We start from the raw sequence: 15,842 nt of genomic DNA, 5'->3' as shown, positions 1-15,842 counted from the left end.
TGGTAATAGTGTAAGAAGAGTATAAAAATAGTAAGAATGTATGAAGTGGTATTTTATTTATAGATTTTTACTTATTGTTTAAATTCACTTGACTATTAGATTCTCCTAATAATTCTTAAAATACATTAATTTAATAAACCTGATTTAAAATTTTGTTTGTAAAGCAGTTAGAACTAATTCCATCAGAAAACATGGAATTAATTATGGAATCCCCCCTTTTTAGATCCACTAATTAAGTAAAACAACTTTTAATTTACGACTTCCTTTATATATATGTATCTTTTTTTTTTTTTAATTCAAATATTGGCATAAACATGGTTTTGTCAGGGATGTGAATGGTATAAATGTTGTAGTGTTTGGTGTTAACTACTTTTTACCAAGTGTGAAGTTTAAAATTCCTGGTTTGAGATATTTTTATCAGACTTATTTTATTCCCTTAGCAATTGTGCCCTTACTGCTTAATTTGCTGTCAGTACATGTCTCAGCTGAGGTGATTTAAAAGGGAACCGGCACTGTTCAGGAACCAGCATAAATGTTAACGTTCATTGCCTGCCTGGGGCATGGGTCATGTGAGATTCTGGAGTGGAGAAGTCTCATAATGTGGGCTGTGTGGCTCAAATGATTTACTTTTAGGCTTATAGGCTTTTAAGCATCATTTCCTGCTACAGACAGTTCTAGAAACAAAACAGGATTATAAATCATGTAGATGCTGATCAATGACTTTCTTAGAAAACTGTACTCAGTTTAGCTTCATTTTTCCTTATGTAACTAATTTTCACATCTGTCTGTTTTGTCTTTTTCCTCTCATTTTAACCTAGTTCTACTACAGGGAATCTGGCCCATTAGTATTAATTATCACTTGAAGTCTTATAGTGATGGTGCATGTCAAGACAAAAATATGTACATTTTTAAGAACTTAGGTCTTATTTTACTTTCAGTGATGTTATTAAATGTTTTCTTTGTGTGTTGTTGCTCTTACTATTCTTATTTTCTTTTTGAAAAAATATTTATTTGGCTATGCTGGGTGTTAGTTTCAGCTCACGGGATCTTTAGTTGTGGCCTATGGGATCTAGTTCCCCCACCAGGGATCAAACCTGAGCCGCCTGCATTGAGAGCTTGGAGTCTTAGACACTGGACCAGCAGGGAAGTCGCTATTATTTTCTTCTAGCAAAAAAAGATTAAACGTGGGTTTCCAGGCAAAAAGTAGCTATAGAAACGTATGTGATAATTAGCAGATATCTTCTTAAAAATTTTATTTGTAAGTCTAACGTAATGTTTTCCTTTCTTTGCCCTAGGACAAAGTACGAACCGAAAGTTACCGAGATTTTATATACCAAAACCCACATATCTTCAAAGACAAGGTGGGTAGCATAGGCTACAGAATGACATGTCTCACGTGGATCTTGGGTAGCAGAAATCCTCTTAGGTCGTTGTGACAGCAGTTGATTTCGTGTGTGTGCTGTGCTTAGTCGCTCCGTGCCCCACTCTTTGCGACCCCGTGGACTGTAGCCCGCCAGGCTGCTCTGTCCACAGGGATTCTCCAGGCAAGAATACTGGAGTGATTTGCCATGTCCTCCTCCAGGGGGGTCTTCCCAACCCTGGGATCAAACCCTGATCTCACGCATTGCAGGCGGATTCTTTACCTTCTGAGCCACCAGGAAAGCCCAAGAAAACTGGAGTAGGTAGCCTATCCTGTCTCAAGGAGATCTTCCTGTCCCAGGAATCGAACCGGGGTCTCCTGCCTTGCAGGTGTATTCTTTACCAGCTGAGCTACCAGGGAAGCCCGATTTCATGTATACTGGCTTTATTTGATGGAAGACTTTTATGATACTGATCTGTGGTGCAGAATACTGATAAACAGAAATGCTGATTGGTGTCATTCAGTACACTTTTTTTTAATTGAAATTCATTAATTATAGTGATTTAACTTAAACTTTGCTCAGTCATGTAAGTTTTGCTTAAACCATGTTTTTGATTTACTGTGATTCTTATAAATTTCAAATGTACAAGATAAACCCCATATCAAAGCATTTAATTATTTTAGTTCACATTAATTAGTTAAAACTTAATTTAAAAACTCATTTGGTAAGTAGGGTCAAATATTTTAAGGTAGACTTTATCTTAGGTGCTTTTTTTTGAGACCATTTTATGAGATACTTTATATTTTACAATTAGTGTTTATGCTGCCTCTGGTTATTTCAAAGATGCTCTTTCATGGTGTGTATGAGTATGTGTGTGAAATTTGTGTCAAATATTTTTTCCTCCCTTGTGAATTTTTCCATTTTTTCTTCACTTTCTCTTTCCCTCCTTCTCTACATTGGCATGTTACCTAAGAGTTCAGGTTTTCTATTTGTTCCACCTTACTGGAAGTTAGTCCAGAATTCAGTCAAGTATATGATTCTCTCTGCCACTCACATACCTTTGCTTGGAAATTTTCCCCCTCTCTTTCTACTTCAGGGGCTTCCTGATGGTAAAGTATCTGCCTGCAGTGAGGGAGACCTGGGTTCAATCCCTGGGTCTGGAAGATCCCCTGAAGAAGGGCATGGCCACCCACTCCAGCATTCTTGCCTGGAGAACCCCATGGACAGAGGAGCCTGGTGGGCTATAGTCCATGGGATTGCAAACAGTCAGACACAACTGAGTGACTAACATACACACACACTTTCTACTTCATGAATATGTATATTGGTAACATCAGGTTTTCACAGTTCCCCTTAATTTTAAAAGATACTTTTCTAAGGTTATTTCATGGACCTTACATGATATTGCGGTAGTGACCCACAACCTTAATATATTGAAAAGACTGTTTTCCTGCGTTTTTGCTGCTTGGAATAACATAAAGAGAGAGAGACTGGCTTTTCGTTTTCCATACCTGTTTCCTAAGAGCTGTGTTTAACTTGTGACTTAGCTGAGTTGGAGATGTGAAATTTATATGGTTCTGATATCTTGTGGCCAACACATTACCTATAAGGTAATGGTGGCGTCTGTTTCTTTGTTTTGCTAATTCCCCAACAGGCAGATTATTTCATTTTTAAAAATATTAGTTCTTATCAGTTCTTTGTTGGCCTTTTTATTTGCTTTTTATTTATTATTATAGCGAAGACTTATCATTTTTTTAGTAGTTTTTATATTTGCACCTATAATGCTAGAACAGTTTATTTAATATCTAAAAAAACACTTTCCAGTGAAGCAAATAATGTTACTATTAAAATTTTGCTTTATACTTACGTTAGATTGTGCCTAGGTTTTTATTTTATTTTTTCCTTAATATGTTGTATACAATTTAAACATGTACTAGTCTGAGAATCACTAGTTCTGCCTGGCTACTCAGGATCCAGCCACATAATAATTTTAGACAGTGGTGAGTCTCTGTGCCTCATCTATAGAATGATTTTTAAAAAATTTTTCTGGTTCTAAAATTTTAGAACTTCTGTTTTTATAAAAATAGTATCTTTGAGCTATCTTGTAAAATATTTTAATACTTTTTGATACGAATGCTGTAAATACTTTTTGATACCAATGCAGTAAGAATTTTTTTAAGTAAACATAGTTTCTTTTTCAATATGCTCTGAGTAGACTTTTGTCTTATATTACATAAGAAAATAGTGAAAAGACACAAGTATTAGTAATCATAAGATTGATCAGGAAATTAAGTAATTATGAATATTTCTATGTATATGAAACAAATCGATGACCTGTACACAGTCATTATCTGCTTTTAATTTTTTATTTGTAACTGTTATAGAAATACCGTATACACTTTTGGACAAAATACATGACCATAGAAAATGTGTAAAGTTTGTTTTGTCTTATACTTACTGCTCTTGCTGAAGCGATTAAATCTGCCACAGTTAGGAGAGGGATTAATAATAAATTGGAAGTGTTTTCCTTGGTATTTTGCCTGACATGTTTTCTTTTATCAATGTGTGGCTAGGTTTGCTCGGCATTTATGGTTTCTCAAGAGTATAATGTAAAATATGTATCAATTTCTAACTCTTTAAAGCATATACAGGATATAATTCTCTGTAATTAACAATTGTAATCTAGAGATTTTATGTGATTTGGGATACTCTTCTTTGTATTATACTATGGCTGCAGATGTAGAAAATATACTACCATACATTTAAGTAGTGTTCGATTATTTATAAAATATTTTCAAACATGTTGTCTCTTTGCTGTATAATATATCTGTAACTAGGGATGGTAGGTATTTATCTCCATTTAATCCATGAGGAATTTGAAACCAATAGGTTAAAGGCCTGTCCTAAAATAGGCAACTAAAAAGATAGAACTTGAAGGTTTTAGTCCTAGTTAGTGCCCTTAACCCTGTGCCACTACACTTTAAGGAGAAAATAATTAGGGTGGGATTCGTTAATGACATTTTAATTCTCATTATTTTTCATGTATAGGTCCTGTGTGGCATGACAGAACGTGTTCATGAAGTTATTTAAATACAGTTCTTTTAAAAAATGTATGGAATAACATGTCTTCCTAAGTTTTACACCATTGTTTTTGTTTTCATTTTTCTTCATTAGGTAGACAAATTTCATATCACAGCTCTAGCTTCTGTATCATATATTGTTTAGGGCATGGTAGAGATTTATTTTTCACAAAAGGGATTAAAATTAAAATTTCTTTTCCTCTCCCGCCATCCTTCCTGCTTCTTTTCCTTCATTCCTTTCTTAATATTGTTTTAATTCACAAAGCTCCTGTGGAGGCCATATGGTTTCTCAGATTTAATTTAACTTTGGGTGCCATAATCTTGTTATCACTCACTCATAATTAATTTCTGTTTGTAGTTCATTGAAGAAATTCACAGTTTGGTGCCTTTTTTATGCTTTTGATTATTATCTACAGTTAAAATGTTTTATATACATTGCTTCATCGTTTTATAAAATAACATTAGTGTATTCTGTTATCATTCTCCCTCTTTCTTGGTTCTATCAAGTTTTAGTTTATTTGCCCAAATACCTAAATCTGAGCTAGATGTAATAAATAATTAGTATGCAACTAAAAATATAATTTAAGTATGCACTTTTAAAAAAGCAGTTTGACCTGTGTTTGAGTTCCAGCTTTACAAATTACCCGCTGTATGATCCTGAATCTGTTACTTTCTTTCTCTAAAGCTCTTTTTCCTTCAGAAAAATTTAAGTAAGATTTTATATATATATGCCTATGTATATAAATTATGTGTGTGTGTAGTTTTACAAGAGAATACATACTCTAGCTGGAGTACGTTATGTGTATCCTGCTGTACTTAGTTGTCACTTAGCAGGTTCTCTAAGATAATCCCTTATTAATGTTATTTTAATGGCTCAAAAATTCAGTGTAAATTGTCCATAAGTTCTAACTTTTTGTATTAGAAATAATGCATGTAAAATATAAAATATTAAAAATCTCTTTATAAATGTAGGAATAGAATAATAAGATAAATTCTAGCAGAGGACTCTCTGGGTCAGAAAGGTTCTACCCTGGATGGAGTTAGTCCTGCCAGCTTGTCTTTCCAGAAACAGTGCATGAGTGTTGATATTCAATATTTCCAAAAACCATTGGCAAAGCACTGTGCTGTCAAACTTGGTAAATTCTACACTGATCTTTTATTTTTAATTTTGAAAATATTTCAATGAAAGTTTCTGGGAAGTCATCATTTACTGTTGTGTTGTATATATTTTTACATTTTATTATCATTTTATGCCAAGTAATATTTCAAGTTGATATACTATAACCATACTATAAATATATATGCTCTGTGTTATAGTATTTACTTGATGATGTGGTTAGTATATTTTATTTGTAACTTTACAAAATGGTCTTGCAGTGGTATTTTATAGATTTCATCTTACAGTTTTGAACTTTCTTAATGTGTGAAGTGGTTATGTTAAAATGTGCTGACTCACCCAAACAGGGAACATTACGGTCAGGGACACTCGCATTCTCCCTTAGCGGCCTCAGCCTTCTGAGATGGGCAGAGAGGATAGGGGACAGAGTAACAGCCTTTTGACAACCTTATATCTTCAATAGAAATTAAGACTTTATAGATTCTCTCCTCTGGAGTCAGTTCTGTTATATTTTAAAAGTGTAATGGAACAGACTTCCCTTATACTAGTAAACAGTGCAGAAGATAAAATGCATAGGAACAGACTTTAACTAGTATGCAGGACTTACATGAAAAAGATTTTTAAAAAATCCCAAACTCCTGAAGAACATAAAAGATGATTAAAACAAATTGAAATTCTTAACATGTTCCTGAATAGAAAACACAAAATGAAATTGTCTGTGTTCTGTAAATTTATATTTTAGTTCAGTCCCCATGAAAATACTAAGACTTAAAAAAAAATAGACAAACTGATTCTCTTATGCTTGTGGAAAAATGAATATATTACCTAGTGAAAAAGTAGTTGTTGAACAATGTACTAGATTCTTTTTTTAAAAAACTTTATTTTATATTGGAGTATAGCCAGTTATCCACTGGATCATCAAAAAAGCAAGAGAGTTCCAGAAAAACATCTATTTCTGCTTTATTGACTATGCCAAAGCCTTTGACTGTGTGGATCACAATAAACTGTGGAAAATTCTGAAAGAGATGGGAATACCAGACCTCCTGACCTGCCTCTTGAGAAACCTATATGCAGGTCAGGAAGCAACAGTTAGAACTGGACATGGAACAACAGACTGGTTCCAAATAGGAAAGGGGGTACGTCAAGGCTGTATATTGTCACTCTGCTTATTTAACTTATATGCAGAGTACATCATGAGAAACGCTGGGTTGGAAGAAGCACAAGTTGGAATCAAGATTGCCGGGAGAAATATCAATAACCTCAGATATGCAGGTGACACCACCCTTATGGCAGAAAGTGAAGAGGAACTAAAAAGCCTCTTGATGAAAGAGGAGAGTGAAAAAGTTGGCTTAAAGCTCAACATTCAGAAAACTAAGATCATGGCGTCTGGTCCCATCTCTTCATGGGAAATAGATGGGGAAACAGTGTCAGACTTTATTTTTGGGGCTCCAAAATCGCTGCGGATGGTGACTGCAGCCATGAAATTAAAAGACGGTTACTCCTTGGAAGGAAAGTTACGACCTACCTAGATAACATATTAAAAAGTAGAGATATTACTTTGCCAACAAAGGTCCGTCTAGTGAAGGCTATAGTTTTTCCAGTGGTCATGTATGGATGTGAGAGTTGGACTGTGAAGCAAGCTGAGTGCCGAAAAATTGATGCTTTTGAACTGTGGTGTTGCAGAAGACTCTTGAGAGCCCCTTGGACTGCTAGGAGATCCAACCAGTCCATCCTAAAGGAGATCAGTCCTGGATGTTCATTGGAAGGACTGATGCTGAAGCTGAAACTCCAGTACTTTGGTTACCTCATGCGAAGAGTTGACTCATTGGAAAAGACCCTGATGCTGGGAGGGATTGGGGGCATGAGGAGAAGGGGTTGACAGAGGATGAGATGGCTGGATGGCATCACCGACTTGATGGACAGGAGTTTGAGTAAACTCCGGGAGTTGGTGATGGCCAGGGAGGCCTGGTGTGCTGCGACTCATGGGGTTGCAAAGATTGGGACACGACTGAGCAACTGAATTAACAGCCAATTAACAATGTTATGATAGTTTCAGGTAGACAGCAAAGGGACTCAGCCATACATATACATATACCCATTCTCCCCCAAACTCCTCTCCCGTCCAGGCTGTCTCACTGAGCAGAGTTCCCTGTGCCATACAGTCGTTGTTGGTTTCCATTTTATTTATTTATTTTTTTCATTTATTTTTTAGTTGGAGGCTAATTACTATACAATATTGTAGTGGTTTTTGTCATACATTGACATGAATCAGCCATGGATTTACACGTATTCCCCATCCCGATCCCCCCTCCCACCTCCCTCTCCACCCGATTCCTCTGGGTCTTCCCAGTGCACCAGGCCGGAGCATTTGTCTCATGCATCCAGCCTGAGCTGGTGATCTGTTTCATCCTAGATAATATACATGTTTCGATGCTGTTCTCCCGAAACATCCCACCCTCGCCTTCTCCCACAGAGTCCAAAATTCTGTTCTGTACATCTGTGTCTCTTTTTCTGTTTTGCATATAGGGTTATCGTTACCATCTTTCTAAATTCAATATATATGTGTTAGTATACTGTATTAAAATGGCTATACTACCCAAAGCAATCTATAAATTCAGTGCAATCCCTATTAAGCTATCAACAGTATTTTTCACAGAACTAGAACAAATAATTTCACAATGTGTATGGAAATACGAAAAACCTCGAATAGCCAAAGTAACCTTGAGAAAGAAGAATGGAACTGGAGGAATCAACCTGCCTGACTTCAGACTCTACTACAAAGCCACAGTCATCAAGACAGTATGGTACTGGCACAAAGACAGAAATATAGATCAATGGAACAGAATAGAAAGCCCAGAGATAAATCCACGAACCTATGGACACCTTCTCTTCGACAAAGGGGGCAAGAATATACAATGGAAAAAAGACAACCTCTTTAACAAGTGGTGCTGGGAAAACTGGTCAACCATTTGTAAAAGAATGAAACTAGAACACTTTCTAACACCATACACAAAAATAAACTCAAGATGGTTTCCATTTTAAATAAAGCAGTGTGTACATGTCCATCCCAAACTTCCTAACTATCTCTTCCCCCCAGTTTGCCCCGCTCTGGCAGCCATAAGTTTATTCTTTAAGCATGTGAATCTGTTTCTGTTTTGTAAATAAGTTCATTTGCAAAGATTCACTTACATAGATTGAACAATGCTCAGTTGCTCAGTCGTGTCTGACTCTTTGCAGTCCCATGTACTACAGCCCACCAGGCTCCTCTGTGTGGGATTTCCCAGGCAAGAATACTGGAGTGGGTTGCCAGTTCCTCCTCCAGGAGATCTTCCCAACCCAGGGATAGAACCTGCATCCCCTGCATTGCTGGCAGATTGTTTACTGTTGAGCCACTAGCGAAGCCCCATAGATTGAACAATACAATAGATAAATTCTAGTTTTGTTTTTCTTAGAGTGGCTTCCTAGGTGGTACAGTGGTAAAGAATCTGCCTGCCAAGCAGGAGACGTTTCACAGGTTTGATCCCTGGGTCGGAAAGATCCCCTGGAGGAGGAAATGGCAACCCATTCCAATATTCTTGCTAGAAAAAGTGCTTCATGGACCTGTTTAAAATTCTAAAAGAGTGTGTGTGTCCTCTCTCCTTGCCCTAAGCTCTGCTCTGTGCTTGAGTTTTCTTTATTGCACTACTATTCTCTGTTACGCTCTATTCTTTATTCTTAGTTGTTGCTGAGTATTTTGCTTAATGTGTTTCCCTGGTAAATTTTTTTTTTTTTTTTTTTTTTTACTGTGAACCATGCAGATTTCATTATTACTATTCTGGGAAGAACCATATGAAATTCTTGATTAGAAATAATTGTTACACTCCAATCCCCAATAACATAAATTTCATTCTTCTTACTGTTTCTACCATTGATAATGAATATCTTTTTGAAAACTTAAAATTCTCAAGTTACTGAATTCTAAAAGCCTGTTTTTTATTGTACCTCTATAATTAAAATGAGTTGAATATTAAACTTTGGAAGTGGAGTGGGTATGACAATATTCTGTATCCATGATTCGTTTATAACCTTTTCTAAATTGTATTGGATCAGACTATCCTGCTTAGGTTAATTTCTGGTACTCAAACTTGAGAAAGCTTATTTTTGTTAAAATTTAGAATTACTGAACCTAAATTAGAGCATACATACAATAAGGAAATAAAAGGCAGACTACTTCCCTAGTAAGTTTGTGGGAATTGCTCATTTCATATAAAACATTTCTTAAATTTACATTGTTGCCTATGATTGCAATAAACTGTGGCCAAAAACAGTTATGAATTTAAAATAACGTAATTATATGTTCAATTTACCCAAATAGAAATTATTACCATGTTTGACTGGTAAAGTTTAAATTTTGTTATCTATTCCTAGCCAGAAACATCATCATATATGAATAGGATTTAAAGTATTAGACCTTCTCAATAACATTTATTCTTTTTCTTTTATTATTATTCCAGGTAGTTTTGGATGTTGGTTGTGGAACTGGAATTCTCTCTATGTTTGCTGCTAAAGCAGGGGCAAAGAAGGTTCTTGGAGTTGATCAGTCTGAAATACTTTACCAGGCAATGGATATCATAAGGTAGATGCATTTTAAGGCTTGAGTTAAGATTATTTTTAAATTTGATGATCAGTAGATTTTCTTGTCTTTAATAGCTGTCTGGTGCAGACCTAAGGCCCTTATCTTTCAGTAAAATTTCATTCCAGCACAATAAGATTTTAAGTTGAATTGACCTAAACATGTTTGAAGTATGAACAATCTTTTCACTCCTCTTATTAGAATTATTTTTATATAGTTTTATGTCTTTTCAATTATGACTATGAATATGCTAATTATAATAAATTAGAAATCGTGGAAGTATAGGGTAATGTTAGAAGATGTACTACAAAAGTCAATATATTGGTAGTAGTTTGTTTACCAGATAACAATTCAGCTAAAAGAAAACTAAAGGTTATTGTTTTCCTTTTGACAGTACTGGTAGCCCTGTGCCTCCTCAAATTAAAATGTGAAGTCCAAAATGGCTACACCCAGAGTGGATTTAGTTTATCCCCTAAAACTTAATTTTGTTCTCTAAAAATACGTCCTCTCCTTGAGGAATTGTTAGGCTAATTGAACAGTGGTTGATTTTACAGTTGGCTTATATTCTAGTAAGAAGACCTTTATTTGAACTACAGCTTAGAGATTTTGTTAGTTGTGTACTTAACCAACATATGTTACATGTTGCATTTTGTGTGTTGCATGTTACATGTTACATTTGAAATTTAGGAATAATTTCCAAAATAATTTTAATAGCAGGCTTCTCAGCAATTCTTCCCCCCGCCCCAGGGTTATTGAGATATAATTGACACATAACATTGTGTGAGTTTAATGAAAATATATTATAAATGTATTTCTTTGATACATCAATGTATTAACGTAATAGCTACCACCATAGTGTTAGTTAACACCTCCACTGTGTCACATGAAATATTGGGTTGGCCAAAAAGTTTCTTCCAGTTTTCCCTCACATCTTACAGAAAACCCCAAATGAACTTCTTGGCTAACCCAGTAATTACCATTTCTTTTTTGGAGGGAAACATTAAAGCTCTACTCTCTAAACAACTTTTACCATGCTTACATTAGATTCTTGGTAATGATCCTTCAATGGTCCTCTCACTGATGCATATATTTTATTCTTAAAATCGATTAATGTTGATCTTTTCTGATTTGTATAACATTTAAATAAACACAATTGTGTAAAATGTTTAAGGTTTTATTGCATAGTGTAGAGTGTAGTGTTGTGGTTAAGCATGCAAAGTTTCAGGCTTTCCTCGTGGCTCAGAGGTTAAGAAACTGCCTGCAGTACAGAGACCTGGGTGTGATCCCTGGGTTGGGAAGATCCCCTGGAGGAGGGCATGGCACCCCACTCCAGTAGTCTTGCCTGGAGAGTCCCATGGACAGAGGAGCCTGTCGGGCTACAGTCCATGGGGTCGCAAAGAGTCAGACATGACTGAGCAACTAAGCACATACATGAAAAGTTTCAGTTGGACAGTGTTGAGTCCTTGCTCTGCCCCTTCCCCATTGTTTGAACTTCGATTAGATATCTAACCTCTTTGAAACCTCAGCTGTTTCATTGTAAAAATGAAAGTAATGATGACAAGGAGTCATTAATGGTTATGAGCAAGGTAAATAAGTTGTAAGTAAAATACACACCTCAATCTCTTTGGTGTATTGCCTGACCTGACATGTAGTAGGTATTCAGATGTTAGCAACTGTTACTGTTAACAAGCACCAAATGAATGTTAATGAAAAAATGACATTGCTCTTCCTTAGATTTTTTCATAGATGCTGGTGGTTATTATTTTCATAATCCAGAATATGCATATGTGTTGCATATGTGTATACAATTCCATAATCTGGTAAAATTTTTTTAGTTCTTTTGTTACCATTAACTATAACATCATCATTTTGCGGGTTCCTTAAATAGCACCCTCTCTTGCTTGTACCTTGCTTTCCAAATAGGTGTGAGAACTGCTATCCCAAAGAAGAGATTGTTTTACGTAAATTAACAAAATTTATTGTTGATAGGTTATGGTAAGATATTTCTATTAGAAATATGGAAGACCCATGTTCATTTATATATTTGTCATTTTTTATTTCTATGAGACTAGATGTGCTCTTATTTTTTTTAAACAATAATTTTAAAAAATTGTTTATTTTTGGCTGCTCGGAATATTTGTTGCTGTATGCCGACTTTAGTTGTATTGAGTGGGGTCTGCCCTTTGTTGTGGTGTGGCGGCTTCTCTTGTGGAGCATGGCCTCTAGGTTTTGGGATCTGTAGTTGGTGCTCGTAGGCTCTAGAGCTCGGGCTCAGTAGTTGAGGTGCATGGGATTAGCTGCCCCATGGCATGTGGGATCTACCCTGTCCAGGGATTGAACCCATGTTCCCTGCATTGGCAGGCGGATTCTTAACCACTGCACCACCAGGACGGTCCAGTGTATTCTCATTTTATCTTCTGTGGAAGAAAAGGATGGTGATACTACTCATTTGATTTTCATTTTATTTCACAGAAGCCCTAATTCCTAGTGACGTTTTAGAAATACATTTTTACAATGATTATATTCAGATTCTTTGTGTATAAAATTTAGTGTTGGAATATACAGAAATTTTACATGAGAGCATATATTGAAAATGACTTAGCATTCATTTTTAGGTACTTTAACTTAATAATAAAAGTTGCTAACATTAACTTAGTACTTCCTATTGAATTTTTTTTTGAGGTAGGTACAAAAACAGTATAATATTATTTTTTTAGTAGAGATTAAGAAATTGAGACATGGAGAACACATCAGTTTATTTGTAGTACTGCCAGGATTGGATCCCATAGTTGATCCTGACAGCCAGTTTACTATGCTGTGTCTCCATTGCACTGCTCAGAGGGCACATATTTTATTGTGGCCAGTAGTTTGCTTTACTTAGAACCTATAGCATTTGAATATTAGACCTTTTTGTTTTGGATGAGCCGACATTATACTTTTCTTCAAAGATGTTCTACTTTGCCTTTTTTATATCGTGAAAAGATAAGATTGTTATTTCCGTAGTGTTCATAGCATCTCTTCGTCGTTTTCCATTCAGAAACTTGAAATTTACACTGTGGATGAAATAACCTCTGTTATTCTGTTTGTGGATGTATCTATAGAAGAATTTTCATGAAACAGTTTATTGTTAATGTCTGCAGCATTTTCTGGCCCATTTTTCTACCAGATGAGAAAGCAGAATAGCATACTTATCTCAGCATCTAGAACCATGTGACTTGATTTCTAACTTCGGCTTTTTGACTAGCTTTATGATAATGGGCAAATTGCTTAACTTCTTTAACCCTGGTTTCTTCATTTATAAAGTGAGGTTGATGGTAGTATCTGTCTCACAAGATTGTTATAAAGATTGAATTCACTTATAGTGCTTCGCAAAGTGGCTGACATGTAGTGAAGTGAAAGTTGCTCGGTTGTGTCCGACTCTTTGCGACGCCATGGACTCAAATCTGACCCCTTGGACCCCAGGCTCCTCTGTCCGTGGAATTCTTCAGGCCAGAATACTGGCAGAGGGTAGCCGTTCCGTTCTCCAGGGGATCTTACCAACCCAGGAATTGAACCCAGGTCTCCTGCATTGCTGGCGGATTCTTTACGATCTGAGCCACCAGAGAAGCCCGGTTGACATGTAACTGCTTACTAAATGTTAGTAGTAATTATGATAATATTAATAGATAATTATAGTGATATGTTTGATTTGGCACCAGGGCCTCCAATAATACTTTACATTTGATTGGTTATGTTTCTGAAATGATCATTTCTTGCCACTATCCCACCAACATATGCTGACTCTCTTTTCTTTATTCTATTTCATGATCTCTATTCTTTTATACCGTAGAGTTTCAAGCTTTAGTCAGCTTTATTATGTATTCACTCTCCTCCCTTGAAATCTACTCTCAGCTTCTCTTATACTTGTCTATTATTGCACTGGAGCTTTCTAGAACCATTATCAATCAATGAAAGCAGCTCTTCTGATTAGCAGGCTGTGAATTGTCATTAGCAATTCTGAGGCTTCTTTTGCTGCCAGAAATTTGTACACAGCAGGATTTCTGTAAAACTCCCTAAGCTTACATCTATAACAAAATACTTTAAATTCTAAAAGATGGATAGTGTCCCCCCGCCCCCCAGCTCTGGGTAGGAAAAAATTTTTATTGTACCAGTCATGGAACTAGATTTCAACCAACAAAATCTACCACTGGCTATTTTAAGTCAAACTGATTGAAAGGGGATTTGTTTTGTTTTTAAATGTATTTATTTTTAATTGGAGGATAATTGTTTTATAGAATTGGGTTGGTTTCTGCCATACATAAAATATGAATAATTACATGTTTCATATTCTTTTAAACAAATTCAACAATCCTTGAATTGTGCTCAAAAAGATGATAAAATAATTTTATCTCTTTTATTTAAAAAGGAGATATAGCATTTCTAAAGAAATGAAAGATGTTTTGTTAGCAGGGGCAAATAGAACTCAAAGTAATACATGGGAGGAATGAGAAACTGTTTTTTCTTGCTCTCACTTTACGGTGAGTGATCATTCCAGAAGCATAAATATCCTAAGGATAGCAAAGCTATTCAGTTGTCAGGTGATCATATCCAGTGTTCACCCTGAGGAAGCAGAGGTAGCTTCTGGTAATATTTACCTTTACTTCTGACTGCCTTTGGTTTCTCATTGACTCTGCCGTGGAAAGCTCATTATTCAGATTTTTGGATGTTTTTGCAAAGTTTTCATAAGAAGGTTGATCTGTCATATGACTATAATGCAGTACTTTCAATCTCAGTATGACTTTAAAAATGCAAACTTTTATTACCTGTGCCTATTTATGCCTAGATCTGTTGTCATATTCATGTAAGTGTTCTTCTCTAGATTCTAGGACAAGAGCTTTATCTTCTTAATGTTTTTAGGCACTTAGTAACTTAACACAATGAATTTAAAGATAGTGGTGGTATATGTAAGATTTGGACCAAGATCACAAAATATACCAGGATATATTCTTGAAGTAAGAGATACCTGTCATATCTTGTCTCATTATTCATTATTTTTGTTCATTTATTTATGTATTTGTAGCTGTGCTAGGTCTTTGTTGCTGTGTGCAGGCGTCCTCTAGTTGCAGCAAGTGGGGGCTACTCTTCGTTGAGGTGGCAGCTTCTGTTGTAGAGCGCTCTAGCTTCAGTAGTTGCTTGCGGGCTCTAGAGTGTAAGCTTAGTTATTGTGGTGCACAGGCTTAGGTGCTTCATGGCATGCGGAATCTTCCCAGACTGGGGATCGAACCCATGTTAACAGAGTTGGCAGGTGGATTCTTTTTTTTTTTTTTTTAATTAGAGGTTAACTCTGCTTTACAGTGTGGTGTTGGTTCCTCCCTGCATCAGCCACAGGTGGACACATGTCCCCTCCCTCTTGAACCTCCCTCCCACCTCCTACCCCGTCCCAGCCCTCTAGGTTGTCACAGAGCACCAGGTGGACCCCTTGCGCAGTACAGCAGCTTCCCATGAGTTACCTGTTTTACACATGGTAATGTGTATATTTCAGTGCTGCTCTCTCAATTCGTCCCTCCCTCTCCTTCCCCCACTGTGTCCATAAGTCTGTTCTGTCTGAATCTCTATTCCTGCCCTGGCAGACGTATTCTTAACCGCTGAACAACCAGGGAAGTCCTCTAAATTTAATAGAAATAATAAAAGAG

The 15,842-nt window shown here is 36.1% G+C and overlaps 1 protein-coding gene across 1 annotated transcript in view; it reads left to right on the top strand.

The window, feature by feature from the left end:
- Positions 1-15,842, top strand: part of PRMT3 (protein arginine methyltransferase 3) — a 123,006-nt gene that overhangs the window by 16,944 nt on the left and 90,220 nt on the right. Inside the window, exons 8-9 of the mRNA XM_043451398.1 lie at positions 1,296-1,361; positions 10,052-10,173. Of these exons, the coding sequence (XP_043307333.1) occupies positions 1,296-1,361; positions 10,052-10,173 (188 nt within the window). The remainder of the gene's footprint in view (positions 1-1,295; positions 1,362-10,051; positions 10,174-15,842) is intronic.

This window comes from Cervus canadensis, chromosome 29, assembly GCF_019320065.1.
Source record: "Cervus canadensis isolate Bull #8, Minnesota chromosome 29, ASM1932006v1, whole genome shotgun sequence".
Taxonomy (NCBI): Eukaryota; Metazoa; Chordata; class Mammalia; order Artiodactyla; family Cervidae; genus Cervus; species Cervus canadensis.
Note: the sequence above shows the minus strand (reverse complement) of the source record. Positions and strands in the feature narration are given on the sequence as shown.